General features: G+C 43.0%; 1 protein-coding gene and 1 pseudogene across 4 annotated transcripts in view; both read right to left on the reverse strand.

Annotated features, from left to right (window-relative positions):
• Positions 1-8,765: 8,765 nt before the first annotated feature.
• LOC110137940 (small ribosomal subunit protein uS12-like) lies at positions 8,766-12,543 on the reverse strand (annotated as a pseudogene).
• Positions 12,544-13,476: 933 nt separating this feature from the next.
• Positions 13,477-19,628, reverse strand: part of FAM47E (family with sequence similarity 47 member E) — a 33,560-nt gene continuing 27,408 nt past the window's right edge. For 2 of the 4 annotated variants that reach the window (XM_020894661.2, XM_070458278.1), the window contains exons 7-8: positions 16,288-16,365; positions 13,477-13,873 (exon numbers count right to left, since the gene is read on the reverse strand). In XM_020894661.2, coding sequence (XP_020750320.2) covers positions 13,808-13,873; positions 16,288-16,365 — 144 coding nt within the window. In that variant the 3' untranslated portion in view covers positions 13,477-13,807. Of the gene's footprint in view, positions 13,874-16,287; positions 16,366-17,613; positions 17,718-19,628 lie in introns of those variants that run through there. The other 2 variants (XM_070458279.1, XM_070458280.1) reach the window with 2 other exon arrangements.

Genomic DNA, 19,628 nt, shown 5'->3' on the forward strand with positions numbered 1-19,628 from the left:
TGCGGCAGGAGGATCCTAGCTGGGGCCTGAGTCCAGATGGTGGATAACATATACATATTTATATAAATTTTTTCTCCTTTAACTTGTACAGGAAAAGATTGCTCACTCCCAGTACCTTAGTTACAGGGCAGGAATAAAAGAGGGTGGGAAGGGGAAGCTGGGAAAAGAGAGGTTCAGGAGCGTTGCTTGCGAAGTCAGGTACAGAGAACAGTGGGGGAAGGTGGTGTGGGGAAAAGGGGGTTATCGCTCAGCAGAGCCTCGTGGATAGAGGGCTGAGAAAAAACTGTTGGATTCGGCCTCAAAGGGGTCCTTGGTGCCTCTGCAGTGTTTGTGGAGGTGGGGGCTTGCTTTGGAAGGCTGAGGGGTGAAGGTGGTGACGGCTGTGAAGATTGACTTGGAGGGAGCCCTCTCTGGAGAAACCTGGAGGCTTAGGGTAGGCGAGAAATTGAAGTATCACTTGAGAAGAGAACCAGACCCAAGGGAAGCTCTTCCAGCCTGAGAGACACCTGGCACATTTGTAAGCAGGAGTGAGCCAGGGGAGACCTGGAGGAAGAGGTGAGGATGAAGGACAGGAAGTCCTTGGCGGAGATTCCATGAGGAGGAAAGGCAGGGTCAAGAACTCCAGTAGAAGGGGTGGCCTCGGAGGGAAGGAGGGGAGGAAACAGGCAGGAAAAAAGAAAAGAAGGAACAAAAGAAACATTTTGGGATACAAAGGGGGCCATAAGTGAGGTTCTCTATCAGCTCGATGAGAGAAAGGAAATCTAGGTGTAGCTTTAAGGGAAGGAGAGCTGGTAGGAAGGAAGTGGCTGCTGGGGAAAAGGCTGCCTTGGGAGTCCTGTGGGTTCTTCCATCACAGGCCTGTTGCGCTGCTCCCTCCCTGTCCCCGCCAGTGCCCATGCCTCCACTCAGACCCCACCTAACCTGTCCAGGCCGTACTGTCCTCCCGCACCTCCCTCCCCTCTGGTTGCAATCTGCTCCTGTTTAATCCTCAACGCACAGCTCAGAGCAGAGCATCTTCTCTGTCTACCAGGTTAAATCCAACCCCATTTCAGCCTTCAAGGTCTCCATGACCCAACCCAACAGGCCTTGCTCTTACCCTTAATCTAGACTCTAGCTCCATGGGCACTCTCCTGCAGGAGCTCATTGGTCTAGACATTTCCCCAAAGCCAAGTCCTTCCATGAAACTTTGCCACAGCCCCTAATCCTAGTCCCAGACCCAGCCCCCAGGTTTATATGCCGTTCTTTTCTTTGAACTCTGATTACGTATTGTAATGCTCTTAGAGCAAACTTCTGGCTTTTCTCATATGGTATAATTATTTTTGTAGTTTATCTCATCCCTGTGTTAGATCATACTCCACTTGGGGGTCAGAGTTTGTTTATTCTTTGTATTCCCCAGAATGCAGAGTCTGCTATGTAATAGACATTTCTGTTGTCTTTGTTAATTGAATGCCTAATACATATTGGCCCTGAGCTAAGTGCTCTATAAGGATGATCTCATGTTAAATCCCTGAGAGGAATAATCTGCTCAAGGTCAAACAGCTGGTAAGCGACCAAGCCAGGATTTGAACCCAGTATTCTTGACCTCCCAGGACTCATGCTTGAAACTCTAGCTCCATTGCCCCCTAATGTTCTTAAATCATGTCCAAATTTCAAAGCTTACATTTTAGGAGTGTGCAAATTTGGATGTGTGATACTAGACAATCCCCCTGGTAGTATTCCAACATTTACGGTAAATTTCAGCCTTGCTCTTGGTTTATAAGTCCTCTCTGCAAGCCCTCACCTTGTCAGAGAAACATTCTCACCAGCAGCACCTGTCCGTTGCAATCAAGCCTCTGGCTCCAGCTACTCCACATAACATTAACCACAAGTCAAACCTTTCTGCAAAGCAGTCAACATTGGAGTTGCCCAGTTTCAGATTTCACAGGGACATTTTCTAAATGCAACTGTTTGCAAACCTCTGACTCATCTTGGTTCCCAGAATAGACTCAAGGCTGAGATCTCTTAGGTTGAATGATGAAACCCTGAGAGCAAAGGAAAACCTGTGTCAGGAGAACAAGTTCACTACATAGAGAAAAATAAAGTTTTTCTTTACTAGATTCTCTACTAGATTACTACTTTGTACCACATAAAATGGTGGACTCCAGATGGAATAAAGTCCTAAATGTAAATGCTAAACCTACTACTAATAGAACAAAATCCAAGAGACTGTCATTGTAATATTGCATAATGTGTGTGCGTGCTTGCTCAATTGTGTCTGACTTTTTGCAACCCCATGGAATGTAGCCTGCTAGGCTCCTCTGTCCGTGAGATTTTCCAGGCAAGAATACTGGAGTGGATTGCCATTTCCTTCTCCAGGAGATCTTAATGTGTGTGCCTGAGTGCTAATTCGCTTCAATCATGTCCAATTTTTTGCAACCCTATGGACAGTAGCCCTCCAGGCTCTTCTGTCCATGGACTCTCCAGGCAAGAATACTTGAATGGGTAGCCATGCTCTCTCCTCCAGGGGATCTTCCCGACCCAGGGATCAAACTTGAGGTTCTTATGTCTCCTACATTGGCAGGCAGATTCTTTACCACTAGTGCCACCTGGGAAGCCCAGGGGATCTTAATAGAAGAGGTCAAAAAATTTCTTGACCTCATCAAAAAAGGCTATCTGGTCAGCAAGGATGCTATGACAAAGACAGCAGATAGATTCATGTGGGGAGCAGATTTTTGTATTATTAAAACTGACAAGGCATTAGTATGTATATATATGATGAACTCATACAAACTGATCCAAGAAAAAGGCATGAGATCCAGTATAACATCAACAAGGGATGCTTTTACCTGGTGCCAGGAACATAATAGGCACTCAGGGTAATTTTTGGTTGAATAAATGAATGATCAGCAAAAAGACACAAAAACGCTCAAATGTATTAGTAGTCAGATAAATGCAAATTAAAGCAATGATGTTACACCATTTTACATCCCCCAGAAATGCAAGTATTAGAAAGATGTGATGCTACTGATGGGGCAGTGAAAGGGAAAGACGCTCAGTTGTGTTCAACTCTTTGTGACCCCATGGACTATAGAGTCCATGGAATTCTCCAGGCCAGAATACTGGAGTGGGTAGCCTTTTCCTTCTCCAGGGGATCTTCCCAACCCAGAGATCAAACCTAGCTCTCCCACATTGCAGGCGGATTCTTTACCAGCTCAGCCACCAGGGAAGCCCAGTGGCTACAGTAAACAGGGACAAATAATCTGGAGAACAATCTGGAAGAGTTTTGTGAAATTACATATATGTATACCCCAGGACCCAGCAATCCCACTCCTGAGCATGTATGGCCCAGAGAAACTTTGGACAAGACTGTAAGGGGTCACATGTGTTATTTGGGGTAATAGTAAGTTCAAGGCCACCTAGCTGCCCATCATGGGCTGCTGCTGCTGCTGCTAAGTCACTTCAGTTGTGTCCGACTCTTTGCGACCCCATAGACGGCAGCCCACCAGGCTCCCCCATCCCCGGGATTCTCCAGGCAAGAACACTGGAGTGGGTTGCCATTTCCTTATCCAGTGCATGAAAGTGAAAAGTGAAAGTGAAGTCGCTCAGTCGTGTCCGACTCTTAGCGACCTCATGGACTGCAGCCTACCAGGCTCCTCCATCCATGGGATTTTCCAGGCAAGAGTACTGGAGTGGGGTGCCATTGCCTTCTCCGGCCCATCATGGGCAAATAGTAAGTAAAACATGGTGGATGCTGATGAAATGCTATGAAGTCGTTAGGACAATGAACTTGATCTATACGGCAGTGTAATTAAATCTTAAATACATATTAGTGACTAAAATGTAGGAAGCAATAATATTTCTAGTACAATAACATTTATGTACATTGAAAATACATATATGCTCTCTTTTTTTTTTTATAATAGCACTCTTTAGGTTTAAAGGTGTAGTTTTAAGGCCAATTCTTTTTTTTAATTTTATTGAAGTGTAGTTGATTTACAATGTTGTGTTAATTTCTGTTGTACAGCAAAATATTCAGTTATACATATTCTTTTCCACCATGGTTTATCATAGGATATTGAGTATAGTTCCCTGTGCTATAGTTGGACCTTGTTGTTCATCTGTTAAGGCCAGTTCTTAAACAGATTAAAGGGAGTATCTCTGTTGGGTGAAAGGATAGGAATGGGCTTTGGATTAAAGGGGAATAAATAAGTAAATAACCGGAGAAGGGCCTTCACAGACCAACGAGAAGCATAGCTCTGAATGAGAATTTCTCAAACCTAAGTGAGTGGAGACGGCAGCTAAGTGCGGGTTCCTATTCAGCAAGTCTGGGATTCTGCCTTTGCAACAAGCTGCCAATTGATAATGGTGCTGCTGGTGTGTGGACATCACTTCAAGCAGCAAAGAGACTAAGGAGTAAGGTCAATTCAGAAGGTTTAAAGAGGAAGAGAGGCGATCAGGAAGGGAAAAACAGAAACCATTAAGTGTGGTGGTGGGGGGGGGGTGCACCTGGGCTTCCCAGGCGGCTCAGATGGTAAACAATCTGCCCACAATTGCAGGAGACCCAGGTTTGATCCCCAGGTTGGGAAGACCCCCTAGCGAAGGAAATGGCTACCAAGAGGAGCCTGGCAGGCTATAGTCCATAGGCTCGAAAAGACACCACTGAGCTACTAACATTTTCACTTTCACTGGGGGCTCCCAGAGCAGGGTAGTGGGTCCAGAACACAAAAAGAGGAAGAGCTAGTAGGCACTCTCTATTACTTCTAATCAGTCATGTCAAGCCATGCCACACATGCCGACCCTCCACCCAACTGGGAACAATTCAAATAATTGTAGTAAGGAATGGAAGATGCTCACTCCCACCAGGTGCCAACTGTTAAGAAAGTAAATATAGATCAGAATCTTCCTCAGCCTCCCCCTCCAAAGCCATGCCTACACCACCAGCCGAGCAGGACTACTGTTGATTATTTTCAGTTCTGGAATCTCACTGATCACCGTTATCCATCACTCACCATGTTATCTTCTTTGATTACTTGTTAATGGTGTGTCTCCCACACTAGAGAATAGGCTCATGAGAGCAGGGAATATATAGGTTTTTCCCTAAAGAGTCCTACAGAGTACCTAAAGTCCTACATAGTCAGGCCTCAAACTATACATTTATTGAATGAATGAATATCAGGAACAGTGAAACAACAAGAATGTATTGTCAAAATACAAGAGATGAATGTCCTGAAAAAATACTTTTAAAGAATTAACAGTTATATTCTTGGGAGAGAGAGAGGTAGATTAGAAAAGGGTGTGTGTGTGTGTGTGTGTGTGTGTGTGTGTGTGCTAGAGAGAGAGAGAGAGCTGCTCACTCGTGTCTGACTCTTTGCGACCCCATGGACTGTAACCCGCCAGGCACCTCTGTCCATGGGGATTCTCCAGGCAAAATTACTGGAATGGGTTGCTATGCCCTCCTCCAGGGGATCTTCCCAACCCAGGGATTGAACCCACGTCTCCTGCCTTGTAGGCAGATTCTTTACCGTCTCCCCAGGGAAGCCCTAGAAAAAAATATACCTAAGCAAAACTATGATTAGGGCAAAGTTTGAAGTGACCATTATCCCATTTCTTGCCTTCTTCCTCTTTTCAGTATTTTTCTTTAACTGCCTCCTGGTCTCACCCAACCGTGGCACTGTTTACATGTTGGTATCTGATAAAATGTGTCAAAAAGAAAGTTGATGTATCACCAATACCAGACAGTGGATTTGCTTGGTATTTTAAAATCTAGAGGGAGAACAAACTAAAGGAATAAATTTTTAAGGGGAGAATTGTGTACACTGGGCATCTGCCTAGAAGGGGTAGTGAGGGAAGGGGGGCTTCTCCAGCCCTCCTCATCAAAATATGCAGAACTGCTTGCCCTAGGAAGCAGGTCCTCCTACCATACAGCACAAGGAAGTCTGCTCAATGTTGTGTGACAGCCCGGATGGGAGGAGAGTTTGGGAGGATGAATACATATATACGTATGGAGGAGTTGCTCTGTTGTGTACCTGAAACTATTACAACATTGCTAATCGGCTATACTCCAATAAAATAAAAAGCTCAAAAATGAAGGTAAGTCCTATGTTTTTGCTCATGCACAAGGAAAAAAAATGGGCTAAGTCACAAAGAAATACAACAGACCAAAGTCTTTTCTTAAATGGTCAAATTCACCAATAACGAAAAAAAGTTAAAACAAGATACCAATTTTTGACTATTCTATTGGCAAAGAGTTCTGAAAGACAAAACTAATACTGGCAAACAATGCTTTAAAATAAAAAAAAAAAAGGTCTACAGATTCAACTTGTGAAAGTGGGAAAAGATACAAACTTTCTAAAGGGCAATTCGGGTTTACAAAGCCTTACCAAAAAAAAAAAAAAAAAAACAAACAAACACACAACAGAATAAATAAGGAAATTTGAGTGTGTGTGTGTATGTGTATGTACATTTGTATATAAACTTTGACCAAACAATTCACCTTAGAGGACTTTTGAATAGTAGAGATCAGAGATGCTGCTAAACATCCTATAATGCACAAGCAGCCCCTCACAACAAAAAATAATCATGTCCAAAACATCAGTTGAGCTGAGGTTGAAAAAACGGACCTATGACATGTGATGCAAGAGAAGGCAGGGAGGAGGAACAATGCCTTTTATAATCTCATCTTGGAAATCACACTTTGCCACTTCTGACACATTTTATTCATTAGCAGCTAGGGACTTTTCTGGTGGTTAAGAACCCGCCTTCCAATGCAGGGGACACGGGTTCCATCCCTGGTTGGGGAACTAAGATCCCACTTGCCGAGAGACAATTAAGCCTGCAAACCACAACTAGTGAGCCCACATAATGCTGAGATGACACAGCCAAAAGTAAGCAGCTTAGTACAACCCACCTTCAAGAAGAGAGCTAAACTCCTCCAAATTTCCTTTGCAGGAAAGAAAATCAAATAACTTGTGGACAGAATCTAAGACCAGCATAGCCTGTCCTTCAGATACAAATTATGTATGTTGCTCTCATGTGCAAAATACACTCATCCCTTTTCAGACACAACCCCTCTTTTAGTCCAAGCTGGCAGTGTTTATTCCAATCCAGTTCTTCAAAAAACTTTGCAGGTCTCCTTTGAATCTTATTGGGTCCACATCATTATTCAAGAGCCAAACCCATATATCTCTTTACAATAAGCCATTCTCAACCTTGAGAGTCTGCTGAAGAACAACACCCACCAATTTCTTAGATGCTCCATTGTTTGATTAAAACTGTGAGGCACACTAAAAATTTAAGTAGAGTTTTGCCTGCCTAAATGTCCTCTGAATCATCATCTTTGATCTTTATGAGGTCTTAACAAGGGATTTGATAATAACATCCTTGGATTTATCTTTAGACCATGTTTTCCTGGCTGTGTCCTTTATGTGTCCTTTTGGGTTTAATCTTTGCTACAAATCACTTCTTAAAGACCAGTTGTCATGTGAGAGGCCAGGAGTTTTCAAAACCATGAAGTCCTGATTGTTTTTAACTGTCCTTTCGGCTTAACTTGCATTTTACTATAAGCAGCAAGAGACCAAGGAATACCTTCAACACTCTGTATAAAAATTGCCTTAGTTACATCCCCAGTTCATCAGGGGCTATTCTACTTTGCATGTTATTTCAGATGACAGTGTGGATAAACTTCCTGCTACTGCATTACAAGGGGCTTCCCAGGTGGCTCAGTGGTAGAGAACCCACCTGCCAAGCAGGAGACACGGGTCTGATCCTTGGGTCAGGAAGATCCTCTTGAGAAGGAAATGGCAACCCACTCCAGTATTCTTGCCTGGGAAATTCCTTGGACAGAGGAGCCTGGTGGGCTACAGTCCATGGGGTCACAAGGAGTCAGGCACAACTTGGTGATTAAACCACCACTGCAGAAAAATGAGACCAGTTCTCCCAATTTCCAGTTATATTTGCCTCATTTTCCTGTAAGTCTTCACCCACAGCCTCCCCAAAGTCTGTGGGGCTTCTGCTAACAGTTTCTTGAAAATTCTTCTAGCTTCAACCTATTTCTCAATTCTTCTCCCTTCCACATTTTATATTCTTGTTGTAGCATCCTACTTCCAGGGATAAAAATCTGCTAGTTATCTATTGCTGCATAACAAATAATCCCTAAGTTTAATGGTTTAAAACAACAAGCATTAGAGTCATTTTTACGGGTTATAAATTCAGAAACCTCTTGACTGGGTGATTCTGGCTCAGTATCTCTCAGATGGTTGCAGTCAGGGTGTCAGAAGGGGTTACAGTCTCATCCAAAGGCTTAATGGGGCTGGAGGACCCTCTTCCAAGATGGCTATTTGCAAAAGGCTTCATTTCCTTGCTGTGTGGGCCTTTCCTCACAACATGGTAGCTGGTTTCTCCTAGAGCAAATGACTCAAGGGAGAACAAGAAGAAAGCCACAGTGTCTTTTATGATTTAGTCTCAGAAGCGACAATTGATCACTTCTCCCACATTCTAGTCCTTAAAATCAAGGCTAGGTACAGCCCACACTCAAGGGAAAAGAAATTAGACAATGCATTTTGAAGAGAGGGTATCAAGTAATTAGTGGACCTTTTTTGAAACAGACACAATCCCCCCAAATCAGAGTCCTTGGGATTTTTCTATAGAAATCTTATGTCTTAGAGCTGATGAACTGAAAGAAAAGAAATGATCCTTTAATTTGCTGAATTAAAATACCATTTGTTGCTAAGACTGATGAAACCAGGCAATGATTTATGAGCAAACTTTTACATTTCATTTTTTTTTCTTGGTATATGAAACTTGATTACTATCGTTCTTTCATCATCAAAATTTATGATCTTGGTCTTTCCTTCTTGCCTTTGTATAAAGCCAAAAGAGAGACATTGTCTACTTTGACAACCTTAAAGTGGACTCCAGGAATGTCACCAACAGCATGACCTTTGCGTCCAAATCCAGCAACCAGAAGTTCATCATTTTCCTCAATAAAATTCAAACCAACATCATTGGGTACAAAAGGAGTGATTTCTTTGCCATTCTCGATTAGCTGAACCCTGACACATTTCCTGATGGCAGAATTTGGCTGTTTGGCTTCAACTCCTATTTTTTCCAGCACAATACCCTTGGCATGAGAAGCACCACCAAAAGAGCTGGCCTCCAGGGCTGTGCCCAAATGGGCTTTCTTATACTCTTTATCATGCCACTTCTGGTCTCAACAGCGGCTACGGAGCTTCCTGGCAGTACGTAGACTGCGACACTTGCCCGTCCTGCCGGTGCCACGGGCCTGAGCGAAAGAGCCACGTTTCTCTATATATTCTGGGATGCTGAAATAATCTTGTAATAAAGAATAACTAATAGCCATAGAAAGACAGAGATCAGGGTTGAAGGAAAGGAGTGAGAGGGAACCTTTAATGTTGTTAGAAATATTCTGTATTTTGATGGTGGTGGTGGTGGTCACATGATTTCATATATTGTTAAATATAGAAGAATTATACACTTAACACGGATGACTTTTATTATATGTAAACTGTATCTTCATAAAGCAAATTTAAAAAAAAAATTTTTTTAAATACCATTTGAATTTACAGCTTTGCAAAGTCTCTTATGTGAAGGCAGAGTATTGATGGGAAACAGTGAGACCCTAAATGCTGAACTGTGACCATATGGGAATGTTCAGATGGTTTCACGTTCTCTCGTCTCCCAACCCTATGAAAATATGTTGCTTGGATCACCTGTTGCAGGGAGTACAAGTGACTGATGGACCCAGCTGCTACCCCTCAGGATCTTTTACCCCCTCACCAGGGTCGTGCTCTCTTGGGCTGCTCCCAGCCAATGACTGAGCATGCAGACCTACCAAGGCAGGCCTGTTTTAGCAAAATGTGAGACGCCTCCTCTTGTCAACCTTGACTTGAGGTCTCCCCATTGGTCTGGCCAAACCTTTACTTGAATTGTGCTGGAGTCAAAATTCTTCCAACTCAAGTCTTCTTTTTCCTTCCCTCTTTCCTTCCACGGGGAACTCACATGGATCAGAATCTAAAGACTCTTCCTATGCTCTCCTACTCCCAACCCCAGTAAATCTCTCAGACGTCTGATGCCATTTTGTCATTTGCTCCTTGGTAGACCCAATGGACACGGCTTTGAGCAAACCCTGGGAGATGGTGAAGGACAGGGAAGCCTGGTGTGCTGCAGTCCACGGGGTCGCAAAGAGTCGGACACTATTTGGGGACTGAACAGCAATAAAGGCCCAAATGAGTGCAGCCTTCCTTGTCAGAGAATTTACCCCTACTCCCCTCTGTGGTGAGGTTTTTCCCACATTTCATGAAGACTCCTAAAATGGTTTTTGTGGAAATAACCCAAAAGGAGGTTGGGGTAGACAATTCTTTTTATTGTTCGCCCCTAACACCCTCCCCCCACCCCTGGCCACTGACTTGAATCCTACCATCAGTAATGTGCTAGAGACAGTTTATCCCAGCTCACAAAAGCCAATTATTAACTTTTCAAGAATTTAGTGAGCTGGTTGCTAAACACAGTCATTATTAAGACTTAAGGGGACTGCCCTGGTGGTCCAGTGGTTAAGAATCCACCTTGCAATGCAAGGGACTCGGGTTCCATCCCTGGTCAGGGAACTAAGATTCCCACATTGGGCAGAGTGACTAAGCTCAGATGCCACAACTAGGGAGTTCATGGGCAAAGATGAAAGTTCTGCATGATGCAACAAAGATGCTGCAACTAAGACCCAACACAGTCAAAAATAAATTTAAAAAACTTAAATATACTTACAATTAAAATGAATTATATTAAAGCCAAATGGAATAAAACTCAAAAATTCATCACTTCCTGGCTATTGACCCCTTCTTTGTTAGTATCTACACTCCTGAGGTTATTTACATCTATTACACTTGGGAGTTGGAAATAACATATAATGATGTGCTACACGCACTACTCTTTGGATTTTGGAGGCCAGATTTAGATGTGCTGTTTCAGCTCATGTCTTTAGTAATCTGAGAGGCTGCCAGCTTGGAGGGTGGCCTGAAGTGAGAGGAGGCTTTCAGATGCTCCAGAAATCTCTGCCCTCTGATCCAGCAAAGGCAGAATGCCTGAAGCACCTGTGGCCCAGAGAGCGGCTGAATGGAGCTTTGGCACGGCCAGAAAGGCGAATCAGGGCTCGGGCCCCAGGGCTTTGCAACTGAGCTGTGAGCTCTGGGGCGTGGAACCGCTCTCCTTTAGAAGAACCAATCTCAGCTTGTTGCTTGGCACCGGCTCATACACCAGCCTGATCATGAGACCTTAGGTAACCAAGCGACTGGTGCTCATCGTCAACTGGGGGTCATCTGATCCCCTAAGCCATAAAGTCAGCTAACATGCAGTGCGTGCACATGGGTGCCAGGCTCCGCTCTAAGCACTTTACTGCTAACATTCCTTTTAATCCCCACCCCAATTCTGGGAGATGGTACTGTTATTATTGCTACCATCCCTATGTTAGATAAGAACACTGAAGCAGAGAGGGGATAAGCAATTTGCTCCACAGTCATACAGCTAATAAGGAGTGAACTGGGTTTGAATCGAGGCTCTCCAGCTCCAAAGTCCACAGATTTAATTATCAAGTTATATTGCTTCTTGTAATCAGGTGACAGTTTTCTATTTAGGACTGGGTTTGACCAGAAATTGAAGACACGGTGTGCCCACTCCTTGCCACACTGCCATCTTCCTCAGCCTATACGCCTCACCTGGGGATGTTCTTTAAGTCTGGGTAATGAAACAGACAGCCTCCACAATATGATGGCAGCAGCCACGAGTGGACTGCCTTGACACTCTAGCCCAACTCAAGGGTGGCCCTGAAGAATAGCTGAGAAGAGGACTTTTCGAGCAGGCAGAAATGCAAGCGTTTCATCCTGTTGACCACTTTGTCTGAAAGGAGAAATGACCTGAGGAGCATGTGTCACCAATTAATGGTCAGCAGCTGATGGCTTAGCTTCAAAGCCAGAGACTTGGAAGGATCATGAATGCAGGGCTGGTGACAAGGAGGTTTGGGAGAAGAGGTATACAGGGGATTGCACAGAATGGATCCAGAGTATGAGGGGATTTGGTTCTTTGTGAATATGTACCCAAAGGACTCCACTATAGAGGAAGCACTTAATAATTAAGGGAAATTTTAACCTAGCCTCTGCATGCCAGCCCCCTTCTTTCTCCAGGAGCACCAATATTGCCCAGAGATGTCATAAGCTAAGTGGGCATGGAGGCAGAAATGCAGGCTCCACATGCAATATCTTGAATTCCATTCACTAAGGTTGATCTAGCTAAGGCTTCTGCAGAATAGTTGTCTGGCAATGAAAACCAAACTTGAGTCCCTGATATAAATTAGGCTTGAATGTAACAAAGCCAAGAACAATGTGTGCAGGGAAGTAAGTGAATTCTTTCCAGACCACCCCCAACACCTCCTCCACTCAACACTTGAAAGTCAGAATTACCGGCCTGAATGCCCAAATCCTGCCCCAGTTTGCCTAGTACAACTGGATGCCTCCTCCTCTGGGCTTGCAGACTGAGCAGCTCTCCCTTCGTGGCTCCCATGGGCTACGAAGTGGGAATGTACCATGAGCTGAAACATCAAGGGAGTCTGGGGAAAATGGCCTTACTAGAATAGCAACTAATTCTGGAGTTGGACTTGCTTTCCTGCTTAACAAACTTCTGCCTACACTAACGTTCACAGACTTCCTGAATGCTTATTCACCACTGTGGTATCCCAGTCGACACTGAAACTCATTTCACAGCAGTGGGCTGACACTATGGCTTCACTGCTTCTCTCGTGTACTCCATCACCCTAACATGTCTGGACACATAAAGACTCATTCACAGCTACGGGTTATTGAAATGGGACCATGACAGTCCCACAGGATGAAAGGTCATCCATCAGCCAGAGATTCTGGATTTGAAGACACATACAGTAACTGACAAAACTTGGGAACCAATATCCTTTTTGTGTCTTTATTTTTTTGACTGTACCACATGGCTTGCAGGAGACTCCTAACCAGGGATCAAACTCAAGCCCCCTGTATTGGAAATGTGGAGTCAACCACCACTAGATCACCAGGGAACTCCCCAATATCCCTTTAATAAACTCCTTTTGATTAAATTATCTAGAAAGATGCATTCCAATGACTAAAGAGTGGTTATTGCAGACTCTACAGAAATTCTTTGTATTTTTTAATGTTCTTTTTGCTAGTCTATATTTCCTAATTTTCCTAACATAAGCATGAACATTTTTAATAAAAATGTTTTTTAAATTTAACTTTAAAAATGTTATCTTGAGTTTCCATTAAACTTTATGATCCATGACCTTATGTTATGAGTACACATTTATTATCAAGGCTAACATGCCAAAAAATGGGGAAAAATCCTCAGTAAGCTGAATTCAAAATGAAAGATTATATTGTAAAGAAAAAGTAAAGGAGGTATTCATTCAAAGCAGGGAAAACAGTACTCTGGAAAAATGCAAGAAACTAATTCAGCTTTTTAAAGGTTTTATTTATTTATTTTTACAAATAGTTGATATAACTATGTTATATTGACAATGCTACAAAAGTGTTAGAACACCAAATATGAATATTGATCTCATAGTTGATAAGATATATAAAAATATTGATTACCTGAAACAGAAGACCATTCTGAAAAGTTTACAAGTATTAGTTACAAATTTTATGGATGTTGCCAAGTCAAAGTTGTACATTTGTGGGGGGACATTCATCATAAATTTTGTTTAATGTTTAACAAGAGAGAAATAGCTAAGTAAATGAAAACTGTCTAATCATCTTCCCAAGATTCTTCTATGCTCGAGTTATTTTATAGGACTCTGGTTACACTCACGTTTACATTCCTTCTTCATATACATCTTCTCAAGGAACTAAAAAAAGAAAAAAGATCAGAGAAGCTAAAACTGGCAAATGAAAATTGTACAGTCTGGTCAGAACCACTACCATACCTGAATTCACAATCTCATACTCTACTGTGTATCCTTATAGTACTTAGCATCAGATGTTGATGACTAGACCATGCTAGATGGTGGACTTTGGAAGCTAGTTGCATATCATCAGAAATGCCTAGATTAATTCACACTCATTTTATGGCTAAGTCCAGCTCAGCCCAGCTTAGCACAGCCTTGTACTGCTCATCTCTGCTACTAAAGGCCTGGACCTCTGTGTAGCTGAGGGAATGAAGCTGTCAGTAATGCACAGAGCAGTTAATCCAGAAGCAGACACTGGAATGTGTAAGTACCTATGCTCATGTAACAAATATAAATGTGTATATACACAGTGTACATAGAAACTAGGGGAGTGAAAGAGAATAAAGCTCATATATAAAGTTAAACAAGTAATGACTAAAGGACTATATATATATAATTTACCATAATAGAGTTCCTCCTCTCTTTTAGTTGAAATGTTATTGATAAAATCAAGGATATAAGATATAAGAAAGGGAGAAAATATTCCAGGGTTTGGACTTGCAGGTGTTCGCATGGGACTCAACTGTAGCCAGGGGCATCATCTCATCTCTCTTCAGTTGATGCAGCTAAAAGAGTAGCCAGTGATTCAGGCATGCTTCTTTTTGCCCAAATTGAATTAAATGTTCATCAACAGAATGGATTAAATGAATAGGAGACAAAGCAAAATGAAAAAACAAATCTCTTGCCACTAAGAAAATTCAGAAAAACTATGCGTCATTGTAATATCAAGATACCCAATTACAACATATATATGTATATGCATATACATACACACAAACATACAATCTCCTTGGCAAGAATATATATTAATATGTCTGCATGTATATATATATACACACATAATTATATTTAAGCTAAGTATAAGTTTGCATGTTTTATATAATCATCTATACAATTATATAATCACATAAAATATATAAGCATATTTTATATATTATACATATAATACAGTTATGTAGGCTATATATGAAAATGAGGTAGTTATTATAAATACATAAATGTGTGTGAGTACATTACTACATCTAATGGGCCTATAGTTGATGCTCAGAGCTAAAGGATAGATTTCATTCCTAGTTCTATAACAGAGTCTTTTAGCCCATTGGTCTATGTCACACACTAGACTTTCCCCTCACATTGCCTGATTTAACCCTGAATCAGTCTGTATCTGAGTTGATCAAAATACCTATTTGCCAGTGTGATGTTGTTAGTCGCTCAGAGGTGTCTGACTCTTCTGCGACCCTATGGATTGTGGCCCGCCAGGCTCCTCTGTCTATGGAATTTCCCAGGCAAGAATACTGGAGTGGGTTGCCATTTCCTTCTCCGCCATTTGACAGTCAGTATAAGTTTTTATTCATTCTACCCCTCTTGGAAAAAAGAAATCCAGTATCCGAGTTCCAGGAAAGTCTGCCATCTCGGCTGCATGGCCTCCTAAAGACTCCTCGGGCCGAGTGCACACGGAGGACGCTGGACACACTCAGAACCTATCAGCCGTGACTCGGGCCCCAGGTCGGCCTGGCTTCCTGCCGTGGGGACAGGCTGGTCTGGGGACAGAGCTCCAGGCTGCCGGCCCTCCTGCTCAACGGTCTGCTCTGCCAGCCTCCCGCCCCACTCTTGTCATCTCCGGGGGAGTCTCCACATGGGAGGCAGCAGGGCCAGCTGCCCAGGCTCACGGAGGGGGCAACACAAAGTGAGAAAAAGACAGAAGGGCCCTCAGGGGTGCCCTGGGAAGTGACTTTTGGTCTAGTCTGCATCCTCCTGCATCCTGCACAGGAGGATGTTGTTCAGTCGCTCAGTCGTGTCTGACTCTGCAGCCCCATGGACTGCAGCATACCAGGCTTCCCTGTCCTTCACCATCTCCCGGAGCTTGCTCAAACTCATGTCCATTGCATCGGTGATGCCATCCTACCCTCTCACCCTCTTCTCCTCCTGCCCGCATATAGCACAATAGCACTACTGTGATACCCAGCTTCACTTGGTCCTGACCCCAGCACGGCTCCTTGACCTTAGAAGTGGAAGTGAGAGAGACGGATTCAGTGTTTTAGCAGCAGCCTCTCGCCCTGCACACAGATCCCTTTCATTTGGTCCCATTAAGGCCAAACCCAAAGGTGAGTCAACAGGAAGCAAACAGGCAGAATGAAAAGGGCAAAACAACAAACGCCATCTGTGGGCCCCTGTCTGGGGTAAGCACACCCTTTCTCCGGGGCTGAGCCCTGGTGTGCGCCTGGAAAAGAAGTATTTCATCAGGGCACTGACCCCTTTCCCATTAGCAACTGTGAGCCCCTAAGCGGGTCTCTCCGAAATGACCCTTTACTCACACTCGGCATCCTGTAGCCCTTGCTCAGAATAAAATCCTTAAAGGCAACAGTTCCATGAAGGTCCGCAAGTAACTCCTCCTGAAAGAGGGTCCACAGTTTAAAAGAGAGTCAGCTGTCAGAAGCTTAATGTCATCCTTGTCCTAATTAAAAGCACTGAGCCCTTTATCAAGTACCTCATTTTAAACTACTTCCTTCTCATGTGGGAATATGTGTATAAATAATGTTCAGAAGTTGATGACTACAAAGGTTTTCAAAAGATACCCAACTTTCTTTTCCCTGGTCTTTTTCTTACTTCTGTATTAAGGATAAGCAACACATTTTATCAATTAGATAATTATTGACCTAGGATGTCTAGACTCTATTTGAGATTAATAATTGTGATACTGTGATTTATAATGTGCTATGCTGTGCTTAGTCACTCAGTCATGTCTGGCTCTTTGCGGCCTCATGGACTGTAGCCCACCAGGCTCCTCTGTCCATAAGGATTCTCCAGGCAAGAATACTGGAGTGTGTTGCCATGCCCTCCTCCAGGGGACCTTCCCAACCCAGGGATCGAACCCAGGTCTTCTGCATTGCAGGTGGATTCTTCACTGTCTGAGCCACCAGGAAAGCCCGTGATTTATAATAAGAAATATGTATTTGGTCTTCTTCCCATTCTTGGCACAGAGCTCCTAAAAGCCTTGAAATTTCTTAAGTAATAAAAGCCACAGAGGTGAGTTTTTCCTTAACAAGCACCTTTTAGCCACATCAGAGTTTATCTTAATGAGGTCTTTTTGGAAACTCCCTAGATAGCTAGAAGATTGGGATGGGTTGCCAGGGAAACCAACCATGTAATTAAAGGGTTGGCACTTTCAGCTCCAACCCCAACCTCCTGGGAGGAGAGAAGAGTTGGAGTTGAATTAATCAGGAATGGCCAGTGATGTAATCAATTAAAATCGCTCAGTCATGTTCGACTCTTTGTGACCTCATGGACTGTAGCTCAACAGACTCCTCTGTCCATGGAATTCTCCAGGCAAGAATACTAGAGTGGGTTGCCATGCCCTCCTCCAGGGGATTTTCCCAACCCAGTTGACTGAACCTGGCTCTCCTGCATTGGAGGCAGACTCTTGACCATCTGAGCCACCAGGGAAGCCCAGTATAATGAAGCCTCTGTACAAATCTAAAGAAGGGGATTTGGCAAGCTTTCAGGTTGGTAAGGATGTGAAGGTACCTGGGGAAGGTAAGGAGTTCTGAGTCCTGCCCACATACCTTTCCCTGTGCATCTCTTCCATTTGGCTGCTTTTGAAAGTACCTCTCTAAGAAGATCCAACCAGTCCATCCTAAAAGAGATCAATCTTGGGTGTTCATTGGAAGGACTGATGTTGAAGCTGAAACTCCAATACTTTAGCCGCCTCATGCAAAGAGTTGACTCATTGGAAAAGACCCTAATGCTGGGAAGGATTGGGGGCAGGAGGAGAAGGGGATGACAGAGAATGAGACGGCTGGATGGCATCATCAACTCGATGGACACGGGTTTGGGTAGACTCCAGGTGTTGGTGATAGACAGGGAGGCCTGGTGTGCTGCGATTCATGGGGTCGCAAAAAGTCGGACATGACTGAGCAACTGAATTGAACTGAACTGAACATTATAATAAATGGTAATCTTACTAGATAGTAAGTAAATTGTTTCCCTGAGTTCTGTGAGCTGTTCTTACAGACGATCAAACCCAAGGAGGGTGTCATGGGAACCTTTGATTTATAGCCACTCAACCAGAAGCATGGGTGACAACCTGGACTTGAGGCTGGCATTTGCAGTGGGGGCAGTCTTGGGGTCTGAGCCTTTAAACTGTGGGATCTGATGCTGTCTCCATATAGGCAGTGTCATAACTGAGTACAATCGTAAGACATCCAGCTGCTGTTGGAGAATCAGAAAACTGCTTGGTGTGGGGGAAAAAAAACCTCAGCACATTTGCCAACCAGAATTGAGAGTGGTAGAGGAAGAAATGGGAGTGTTTTCCTACTCAGTATATATCTGCAAATTTTAGAATTAACTCCAAAGGGCATGATAATAAAAAATAAAAAAAAAAGATTTAATGAGTCCCAATGTCTTTAGAGTATTCATGCATTCATTTGGTTTTTCTTCAATTTATGTGAATTTAAAATCTTGATGTAGAAGTTTCTATCATTGTAATTCAGTTCTTTAAGGCCATTTCACTCTCCAAATGAATTCAATCAAGAATAGTCAAAACTCGTGTTTCCAGCAAGACAGCCATGTGCTTATGGTGACTGGCCCTAACCAGCACATAACTGCATACATGTCTTGTGAACTGAGGTGCATAGCCAAGTGGCATCACTTAAAGTACACAAGATATTCAGTCTTCAGGTATTACAAAAGTGTGATTTACAAAAATCATTACAGAAAAATTCCATTGCTTTGAGTCCTTCCTGTGTCTAAACCGCCTGATAAGCAGTCTTTTACTGTAATAGCTCTATAAACCACATTTCCAAAATTTAAGTATTATTTCTTTTTCATGAGTTGACTGTAACTGTTATGACAAATGTCTTTACTGGCTTTCACCATTAAGATAAATCTTTTTGTAAAATTATTCAAGTCTTTAAGAATATGTTTCTTGGCACTTCCCTGGTGGTCCAGTGGTTAAAACTGGACCACCTTTCAATGCAGGGGGGTAAGGGTTCAATCCCTGGCCAGAGAGTTAAGATCCCACATGACTTGGGGCCAAAAAACCAAAACATAAAACAAAAGCAATATTGTAACAAATTCAATAAAGATTTAAAAAATGGTCCACATTAAAAAAAATCTTAAAAAAAAGAATATGTTTCTTAAAAGAGAACTTCTAGACACCGGAACCAAAAGTTTTATAACTGTTTTTGGTTTTAAATATTTAACTCATTGAGGATGTTCAGTTATTTTTTGCAAGTGGGCTGGAACTGTTTTATGTCATATGTTCAGTCAGTCAGTTCAGTCGCTCAGTCGTGTCCAACTCTTTGCAACCCCAGGGACTGCAGCATGCCAGACTTCCCTGTCCATCACCAACTCCTGAAACTTGCTCAAACTCATGTCCATCAAGTCGGTGATGTCATCCAACCATCTCACCCTCTGCTGTTCCCTTCTCCTCCTGCCTTCAGTCTTTCCCAGCATCAGGGTCTTTTCCAGTGAGCCAGTTCTTCGCATCAAGTGGCCAAAGTATTGGAGTTTCAGCTTCAGCATCAGTCCTTCCAATGAATGTTCAGGACTGATTTCCTTTAGGATTGACTGGTTGGATCTCCTTGCCGTCCAAGGCTCTCAAGAGTCTTCTCCAACACCACAGGTCAAAAGCATAAGTTCTTCAGCACTTAGCTTT

The sequence above is a fragment of the Odocoileus virginianus genome, chromosome 29 (genome assembly GCF_023699985.2).
Source record: "Odocoileus virginianus isolate 20LAN1187 ecotype Illinois chromosome 29, Ovbor_1.2, whole genome shotgun sequence".
NCBI classification, from domain to species: Eukaryota; Metazoa; Chordata; class Mammalia; order Artiodactyla; family Cervidae; genus Odocoileus; species Odocoileus virginianus.